The following is a 10,205-nucleotide window of genomic DNA, read 5'->3' on the forward strand; positions in this document are numbered from 1 at the left end:
TCTGCGCAGACTTCTTTGACCATTTTTAACCCTTTCTTGTGTAGTGACGTCGCCGCTTCACCAACAGTAAACAGACACAAATTTTAATTTGGCTTCAAAGAAATACAGGAAAGAACAGTCTTTCATCATAAGAAAATAAGAAGAAAAAAAAGAGCAGAGTTACTGTACATAGCCGCACTTTCTTGATGTCGCAAACAGACACTGAACGGAGTTGTTATTCAGGAAACGATGACTCTCTGTCCATCATATTGTGACCTTGTAGCTTCAGCTATATCAGTGACATTATTAACCTGTACAAAAAAATGTTAGTGAATAAAAACAGCGAGGGAAGCGTGGACATTTAGGGAAAATCTCATCAGAGTTGGAGAAAAAACAGGTAGGTAGGGGTTGTCTTTTATCAGTGGGAGGTGAATTCATGTCATTTCTGGCCATGCTCAGGGCATCTACCAGGGAAATAAAGCCGCGTTCACATCAGCCACTTGTCCTTCTCCTTGTTGAAGTTCTCGGCCCACTGGCGCGTAAGGTCTAAGTAGTGGTCTGGTTGGTTGGGTTGGTAGTCTAAGTACAAACGGGTCACCGTTTTCTTGGGTACAGCCTTCTCTATCTGCGTGCCTTCGTGCCATTGGTTGAAGGAAGTAATGGTGACGATTTCCGGTCTGACCGACAAAGCTGCCTGCAGGGACGTCTCGTAGTAACGTCCGTTAACCCGGTTCCTGGTGTTATGGTTGTTCCATGGCCGAACAGCTGTGTCCACGTAACCTGGACCGACGCTGGGAATAAATAGCAGATTGTTCGCATCGCAGAAGGCCTTGATGGCTTTCCAGTTCTGGTGGGACGAGCCAAAGGAGAAGCCGTTGGAGGCGAAATAGGTGTATATGCCGTCAAAGCCGCTGGCTTGGATGTCGTGTTTGTGGCGCTCTTCAACGATGAGGGCGACGAAAACGCCATCGTAAGGCGTGCCCCTGATGCTGTGGGAGCCTTTAGTCGTCAGAAGCTCTGCCCAGGATTCTGGTGGCGTCAGGTAGGAGTCGTAGACATAAAACAGAGGCAGGACTCGCCCTGTGCTGGACCTGAATCTGTAGAAGGCGCCATGCTTTCCATACCTGAGAAAAATAAGAGAGAGGGACAAAAAGCAGAGAATTTCAAGCTACTGCAATAAGCACGGAACAAGCATGTTAAAGCTACTATATGTAGATTCTTTTTCTGATTGTAATGGTTGCGTTGTGCATTGCTGTCTGCCACACTTGACATGGCTAACATCTAGCAGACACAGGGGAAAAACATTGTTCATATGAAGTTGTGTTTGTGGTGACATGACAAATATATTCACTCTCGTTCTAGGACCCTGTTTTGGTCTTCACCAACTCCTGAGCAAAATGCCCGGCTGTTTCACTCGCTAAATGTTCCAGCTAACTTTGTCCGTATGATGTTTCGGAGATAAGAAATAATACATTTGGTGAACATAAAAACCAAAACAATGAGCTTAAAGACGCTAAAATGCTCTGTAGAGCTGAGGGGCCCTACAGAGTCAGAGCCAGAGCCACTGCGAGCAACACCTTCGATGAGACATAGTCATTTAAATCACTGCTGATATAGAAATATGATTTTATAGCCTTATAATATCATATGATTCGTGCAGCTTAGGAGTTAGCATTTTCACACTTCCTGTTCCCTCTTCTCGAAGTCGATGGGTTTTTGGTCGGATGCCTGAAATAAGGTCTGTGGTTAACCCAAGCTGAAGAGATTCCCATGTTTTGATCTACGACATAAAATACGTCTGCAGATTTTTGTTTGCCACAGAGCTTATTTTCTGCAATACTTCAAAAAAGAAAAAAAACCCCCATTGGCTTTTTGTCGAGGGGAACCAGGGGCGATGCTAACTTCCGGGTCGGCCGACACGTCATCTATGAACTGCAGTAAAAGCTGCAGGCCCTGACCTTTTAATCCAGTTAGGATTTCACAGGTTGAGTTTGTGTGAGGCATTCGAAAAATTTGTATGCTTTACTGAAGCCATCTCTCCAGTTTCTGTTTCATTTTATACAGATGGTCAGCACAGCGGGTCCCTGAAAATACTGGCAAGATTTTTAAGTCCAGAAATCAGATTCAACTCAAGGCCCCTCCAGCCGGAGCTTTGATTTTACTCCCATCTTGAATCATTATAAAGATGGCATCACTGAGGCGCTTTATTCTTGTTCCTAGTCGCGGTGTGAGAGATCATGGGCTTCTTTCCTCCCCACCACACTGCTACTGAATATCTTATCGTATTAGATAAAACACTATCGCATTAGCCTCACGGCCTTTCCCCCCCGCGGCTCTCTCTTAAAGCTATCTATCGTATTTCGTGTGTCGCTTGAGTTCTGGGAGGAGCTGAATATCCTCAAATCTCACGAGATCGAGTGAAGAAGAGTCAGGTTTTTCTTCAGAAACGCGGCACATTCAGACCGGTCGAAGACAGAGCAAGAGCTACCTGCCGATCCATTACAGCTATCTATTTTTAACAACCACCTCCCTCATCTTGCCTTATCAGACTTATCGTGTTTCACCCGATGGGCGAGGGGAAGGAAACGGATCCGGCACAGAGGGACGCCTTACTTGTCAATGATGTATTTGATGTTGTCATGCATGCTCTGGTCCGTCCGTCCTTTGTACGGCTGTATGTGAAAGGCCACCTGCGCGAGACACATTTGAACAAGGACGTTAAAAAGGCCGCAAACACAAATACACAAAACAAAAAACCTGAGAAAACAAGGGGTTATGCAATGCATTCATTATTCCAGCGCATTCTTTGTTGTGATGGCTGACTGAGGTGTCTTTTCTGTGCCTACTCTGGAGGTGCTTGTTCCACAGTGGTTGCACGTTTGTGTGTGAGCACTGCAGCAGCAGTTCATGTTCATTTTAATGGGGGGGTGGGGGCTGTCTTTGCAGTGTTTTATATGTAGCTGCTCTGTTAGCAGTAAGCCATAAATGTTGTGGTCTTTGGGCTGGTTTTCCTGTAAGCTGGCTCACTTTTCAACCGGCGTGGATCACCATGGCCACTTGCTCTGGGGGAGGGATCCTGACCGGGACAATAGACCAATATATAGACCAATAGATATTTTTACAGGTCAGTAGAATCATTTTGCCGCTCTGTAAATCGCAAAAATGATTGAATTCCTGGTAGGATTCCTACTACTCACTCTGCACTAAAGACATATATAATAAGTTAAATCCTACAAAGTTAAATCCTACAAAAAAGTGTCTCTAGAACAACTCAGAGGCTGATGTTCCAGATGGACTCCTTGAATTATGCATAAAACATCGGGGTGGTTCGCGCTATGCTTGTTCACAAACGTTCCCGCTGCATGCATGGGCTGTCTTGGGTAAAAAAAAAAAAAAAAAAAAAAAAAAAAAAAGGGTGTGTGAGTGAGTAAAAGAAATTAAAAAAATGAAGAAAGTAACAGCGCACACCGCTACCTCGCTCCTGCCCCTTGACGGGACACGCCACGGACAGCGCTCGGACCGCAAATGGCCATCAACGCTTGAAATGTTGCCAGTCGCTCTGCACACAAGAGCGTACCTGCAGTGCTGTTGTGAAACACGTGTTTTCCTGCTGCTCGGTGGTGTGTGAATGCTGCAGGACTGACTCATCTGACCTTTTCTCAGGAACTGTTCCTTCTTCAGATCACTATTAGTTTGCTCTAAGCTGCTGTAATGGCAAAATGTCCCGCGTGGATCCGTCTTCACGCGCGCTTTAAATGACTGTGTAAGTGCTTACAGGCACGGTGAAATAAACACATTTTAAATAAATACGTTTTCCCAGTTCTAATTCTTGCAATTGTTCAGCTATCTCTTTCTTATACACCATAAATATGTAAAAAGAAAAAGTATTTTTATAGCAAAGTCCGTCTCTTCTCGATTCTCTACAATATTTTTGATGACTCATCTTGAACTCGGAGGGGGGGAGGGGGGGGGCGTAAAACATAAACGCATCCAATCAAATGGATCACACTTGACCCCGATAACAAGCAGCTAGCAGAGCAGTAGGAGAGTGTGTCATTCATTTCTCCCTCATCGTCCTCCTCCTGAATCTGACCACGCAAGTCAAATGTTAGCGGTAGTGGGGCGTTATCTTTTTGCCTTTGTGCCTTTTCCTGCTTATTGACACAAACTGACTCGTGCGTTTGCCTGACAAATGGTGCAAAAATAGTCCCCCATCGGAGGGGCGCCTCGGCCCGAGAGGCGTCAGCCATCGAAGAGGAAAGAGGTGGGCGTCCTTTTCCTCTGGTACGAAGACAGAAGGAGACAGAACCTTAGGTTCAGCCCGCAGGACGCTGAGGGTTTCTTGAAAATGGAGCTGAGAGGGAGGACGAGGAGGAGGAGGAGGAGGAGGAGGAGGAGGGGGAGAGAACAAGTGAAGCAGATGCTCACCATCCCCACAGGCTCGTCCCGTATTGCCCTCTCATCTGTCAACACGTTCAGGTGACACGGGGTGACATCTATGTCCCTGATTCCTGCCTCAGAAATCCCCCCTTTTTAGCGACTTCTCAGTAATAATTAAAACCTCAAAGAGTATCTGCACAAATCACCACAACTGGAGCTATGGCAGCGATCTCACAGAGAACACTGTGTTGTGATCTTTGGGGCGGGGGGGGGGGGGGGGGACCGAGTGACGGACGCCCTCCGTCACCCAGGAAAAAAAGAACGACGGTGTGCTTGTTTGCTTCTGTCACAAAGGGACAAAAAAAAAAGGCCTACTGCAGCTAAGCGGCAAACAGTGAAGCATTGACAGAGCTGTCGAGCTACAAACACTGGGCGCTCGACGCCCACTCCATCTTTCAAAAGAGGCTGCGAGGTCTTCCTAAACAGTTTCCATGGCAACGCGGTGGTGTTTGGCGCCCGAGCTGGGGCTTGTCAGCCGTCTCGACTGGGTAGGAAATCATGAAAGGCCAGCGAGGTAAGACGCTGCTCAATCTGTCCCCGCGGATGAGACGCACTTGGTTTGCTCAGATCATGTGGCGTGATGTCGACAGACCCTCGTGTTTGCACTCCAAGCCTCAGCTGCGTCGCCGCTGCCGCAACAACAAATAGTGTTTTTTTTCTCTCTTCCACTTCAATGTTTGGCTCCGCTTCAGATGCTTGACAAACACTGACCCGAGGCGATGTCATATCATCACGCTGGTGCGTGCCACGTTCAATCGGCTAATTGTGCAAAATGAGACGATGAATTCAAAAGTGCAAGAAGCCGAATGCCGTGACGAGAGAAACAAATGTTGTCTTGAAATCTGTGCGAGGCGGCCTCTCTTCTTGAGGTCTCAAAATGGCAGAAAGCGCACCCGGGAGAAGCTGGAATGATTAGAAAACTCTGCAGCGTGGCCTGAGTCAACCCGCACACAACACATCCACATTTACAGCGCAAGATGTGTGTCCTGAGGAGAGAGTGTGGGAGGTGTGTGGAGTCTGATATGACATGAATGCGGCATTTGGTCAGACTAGACCTCTAAATCTTTTGGTGTGAATTTATATTGTCAAACCAGGGGAGGGTGTTTAACTCCGACACACGAAGAAAAAAAAACGTTTAGTTACTCTTTCAAGGTCCTATATTGCAGAGAGTGAGACCTCCATGTCCTTGTTTGATTATAAAGCAGCTCTGGGTGCTGTGTAAATACTGTGAAAGCATCAACATTCACTCTTTCAGCTGTGTTTTGGTCCTGAGAAAGACACGTGGCTCTTAAGATGCTAAATGCTCCGCTATGTTTCACCGGCTAGTTGCTAACTTTTTACTTTCTGCCATTTGGCGCTGTGGGCAGGCGGCGTACAGCGAGTTTACCAGAGTTTCACCCAGCCCCCGTTTGACTATTATGAGCCTACTGTGCGTTCTCATCCCACATGTCGTCCCCCAATTATATGGGCTAGCAGGGGGCATAGTATAAAGAGCATCAACCATGTGAATAGATGATAACGGCCTTGTAACGGGCTTGATCAGTCCATTCAAATATTCCGATCCCATCTATGTTTTTCCGACTCGCCTTTGTTACAACGAAGTCGCCATGAGAGACTTTCGTCGTGATGCTTTTCCTGCTCGACTAAAGTTTTCATTTCTCTCCACCTGTTTGCCGCCAGCCGTCCTGACGTCAACGATATCGCCGAGCGAAGCGGGTCAATCTATGCTTAATTAGCGAGGACGGTGGGGGTGGGGGGGGGGGGGGGGGTGTCATCGATCAGCCCGTGTCCTCCTGCCCGTCATATGCGATGGCCTCAACTGATATCTGTGACACCGGCGGCCTCATTTTGCTTCTGAATGTTTGCAGAGGAAGCGCCATATCACATGGCATGCCGGGCGCGCATGTCATGGCGTTTGCTGAGGAAATGCGCGCACACACACACACACACACACACACACACACACACACACTCGCGCGACTGCTCACAAACACCGGACTCGGCCTGCATTTTGTCACTGAAACACTGGAGCATTAGCCCTCAGGTCAGCTGTGAGATACACACTGTTGTGTAAGTCTGACTGAGACACACAGAGAGACCCAGTTCTCAGACTAAGACTTCCATATAAGGAGCATGAAAGTGGACTGAGGGAAGGCTCTCCTGTCCTCTTAATGCTGAATCTACTAGTCTGTGCCTCTGCCGGCTCGAGCACCTTCAGCATCTCGCGGCTTTATGGTCTCTGACCCCCCCGTCAGTGCTAAAGTAGATGTGACTTTGTCAGACGTGAGTGGTGCATTGAAAAATGAATCCACCCTAAAGCGCTTCAAGTCTTCAACAAGCTACCGGCTCAGCTAGAGAGGCATCTGAAAGCAGAGTTTTCCTCTTCCCTGCGACGCCCGTATGACTGCAAATGTCAGGTTTTGAGGTCACGGCATCAAAATGGAAGACGCAAACTGGGACCCGCTGGGTAGGTACCACCGTTTCTTCTTTCTGTCGGGAGCCTCAGCGGACCAGAATGCAATGCAGCTGCGAGACATGCTGCATTTTCAATAAAGGGCACGACACACTTTTTCCTCAACTGGGAAAAAAAAAAAAAAATGCAGTCACACACGAGCCTTTTAAAAGCAAAGAAAAGTGGATCCGTGCGAGTCGCTTTACTGCGAGTACTCCAAAACAGAGTCCTAGCCTGTTAGCTGTGTTGTACCCTTCACTTTCACATGACCCTTGCTCTGCTCTGAGTAGAAACCGCTCCACACATCCTTGAGGAAAGAACATTCAGAAGCGCAGCATTGCGGACTTTCACGCCCCAGACTGGTACGTATCCGATACTGATGTGAACTCACACTCTTGTCAAAAAGGCACACTAAATTGACAATTAAGTGTATTGTGTGTGTTTATATCTCAAACGCAATTAGGTTTGAGTTGCCGTTTTCCACAAAATACCGCTACCAAAACTTGCTTTTTGTCAACATTGACATAGCGCCACGTCGGCTTGCATATCTCAGAATGTGATTTTTGTCCCACAGATCTTTGCTGTCCAGATCAGAACCGACTCCACGCGGCTTTTTCGGCTTTTCACACCACGTCAAAGAAATGGAACGGGCGCATTTTCAGACGCAGCATGGATGCGCAGCTGGTGACAGAGAGGGTTACGATTATGCAGTGTGCTGTTCTCAGATTTCACATTCAACTGTCACTGGCAAAGCCATTCATTCAGTAAATCGTCAGAAAGGAAAAACATACCGGTTGTCTCACCAGTTACCTTGATGCTGTGCCTGTGGGCTGCGTCCATGACAGCAGGAACCAGGTCCTCGGTGGGCTCCCCGTGGTCGTCTGCCACCCCGGGGGGATACCAGGACAACACCAGCACCCCTACGACACCACAGCATAGGGGAAGGAAGTCTGGTCTGAGTACAGTCAGGCATGACGTTTGAACGGGATGGATGATGGAGGCTACAGCACTGTTTTGTTGGGGGGGGGGCAGGAAAAGTCAGCTTCTTGGATCCGGTTTTAAAAAGTTGCCTTTGCTGTCACAAAAACTACAGTCAACTAACTTGATCATGGCTTGTGGATAGTGAATTGAGGCCACTGAGGGCCCCGCCCTCTGTACTTCTTTCATGAGAGTTTGGGCCTTTTTTCGCAACCTGGTGGGTGTTTACATTCTACAGTGAAAAAAAACCAACACATGCTGGTTACTTTATAGGCTGTTCCCAGTATCCTTAGACAAAGTTTACATTTGAACTTGACTCATTTTAGGCCAATAAATGAAGGAATCAGGAGTTTATTGCTGGCATTTATTAATTACATGATATGAAAATATATGACTGAATAAGTAAAATATAATAAGTCCAAATGATTTAAAAGAGTTTAGAGACTTTTATGTCTGAGTGGGGGCCGTTGGAGGAGTGTCAACACATACCCGCTGCAGCCGCCTCTATCTGGGCCATGTGTGAGTCCAGCACCGTTGGGTCCCTGGAGCTGTAGGGTCCCAGTTCAGGGTAAAAACTTGAGGCAACGTCTTCTGGAGGCGTGTGCCTTCCCTGGGCATGACTGGCTGCGATCTTGGGGTCCCAGTGTGGCACCAGCACATGATCCCAGTGAATGTACTTGTTGTCCACGCTGGGCGAGCCGTACCACAGGTAGTAGAAGATGTGAACGTCATAGAATATGCTGTAATCTCGGTCCGACTTGGTGAAAACCACCTTGGTGTCGCTGCTGCCCATGTGGAACTGGCCCGGCGACACCGCCACGTCTTTCACGTCCAGCCGCCTCCTGTCGGATCGCTCCCCGATGAGGTCCATGCCGGGGGCCAGGTCCGAGAAGCCGTCGCTGGGTTTCAGCGTCCTGAGCCCCATCATGGCCCCGAAAATGAAGAGCGTGAAGAGGAAGAGCGCCACCAGAGCTTTCCTGCGGAGCCGAGTCATTGTCGCTGTCCGTGGTGCTTGCAGGGGGGGCAGGGGGTGGGGGAGGAAAACAAAACAAAAGCGGCCAGTCCAGCAGGCAGCAGGGCAGTACCGCGGGTTCCTCTCACTGCCAGCTACAGCCCTGTGAGCGCACCCAGCGCCTCTCAGCATGAATCGGCGTCGAGCAGCAGGCGAAAAGAAGACGAAGGAAGCGCTCGGTCACTGCGGAGGGTGGCGCACAATCGAGCCCGTTCAACGCACGGCGACCGGAGCGGTCTTACATTTCACCTCCAGCGGCGCGGCCCGGAGGGGATCCCGCTCTACAACGCCTCGACGCCTCGCCTCCCGCTCGCCTTCGCACGGCCACGGTGGTCCCGTCGGGTGTCCATGTGTCCTCCATCCTTACCCCACCGAGAGAAAACGCGGAAAAACGGATTGCATCCCACTCAGCAGCCCCCTCCCCTCCTCCTCCTCCTCCTCCTCCTCCTCGCGTCTCCACGGGGTGGGGGGGTGGGGTGGGGGTGATCGGCTGCTCTTCACGTCGGTTTCTTGGAAAGCGGTTTATGTTCGAACCAGCCCAGCATCCCGAGATGATTTACTTTATTTATTTTCAACTGGATGCTCAGTGCCAGACGATGCGAGGCAGGCGGGATTAACCCCGGCCGAGAGGATATGTATGGGGGGGGGGGGGGGGTCGTGCCCCCAGGAGAAGCAGGGGGGCGGAGCTTGAGCGCTTCTGTTGGGATTAATCTCTCCACCAAGGAAATGGCGTAAATGGTGACACTCCATTTGAAATTTCCCAGTTATTTCTAAAGGACATTTTCCAGGGAAGAACTTGGAGCCAGTTACAGGCAGTGGTCCCCATTGCACTTCTATCAGTATAGTCTGTCTATACCTATATACAGTATATATGCAGTGCTTAACAAATGTATTAGACCCCCCCACCCCAGTGTGAGGTGTTTGCCCCCGCTGCCCTAAATGAACAGTATTGCTGATGTCTCTGTAATGGTTAATCCACCAGTATGTGCAAACCGAGCTCTTTAATCCAAATTATATCTTTAATGCTGAAATATAATTATTGTTGTTATCCATGAATTCTCAAATTTACTGTTTTACAAAAAAGCAGAAACAAATAGTAAAGCACATTATTATTTTTTTGATTGAGATGCCAAATTACAGTTATTTACTCGCATTCCTGAACAGAAACATTTGTTTTGTGGCTGCAAAGAATGCAAGCTGTTATCAGGGCCAAAGGAGGTCGTACAGAATATTAAGATTCTTTGGTTAATATATGTGAATAAGGACTATTTAGTTGTTCCAGTTTGTTGTTTGCCTAATAAATAACAATACACTTTTTAGTTTGTTTTCTCATTTTTGTTACAG

General features: G+C 48.3%; 1 protein-coding gene across 1 annotated transcript; it reads right to left on the reverse strand.

Annotated features, from left to right (window-relative positions):
* Positions 1-466: 466 nt before the first annotated feature.
* maneal (mannosidase endo-alpha like) lies at positions 467-8,843 on the reverse strand. Its single transcript, XM_070922199.1, has 4 exons — positions 8,339-8,843; positions 7,682-7,791; positions 2,593-2,669; positions 467-1,103 (listed from the first exon to the last, which is right to left on the reverse strand). The coding sequence occupies exons 1-4, from the start codon at positions 8,841-8,843 to the stop codon at positions 467-469; spliced, it is 1,329 nt and encodes a 442-aa protein (XP_070778300.1).
* Between the last annotated feature and the right edge of the window lie 1,362 nt (positions 8,844-10,205).

This window comes from Enoplosus armatus, chromosome 16, assembly GCF_043641665.1.
Source record: "Enoplosus armatus isolate fEnoArm2 chromosome 16, fEnoArm2.hap1, whole genome shotgun sequence".
Lineage (NCBI taxonomy): Eukaryota > Metazoa > Chordata > Actinopteri > Centrarchiformes > Enoplosidae > Enoplosus > Enoplosus armatus.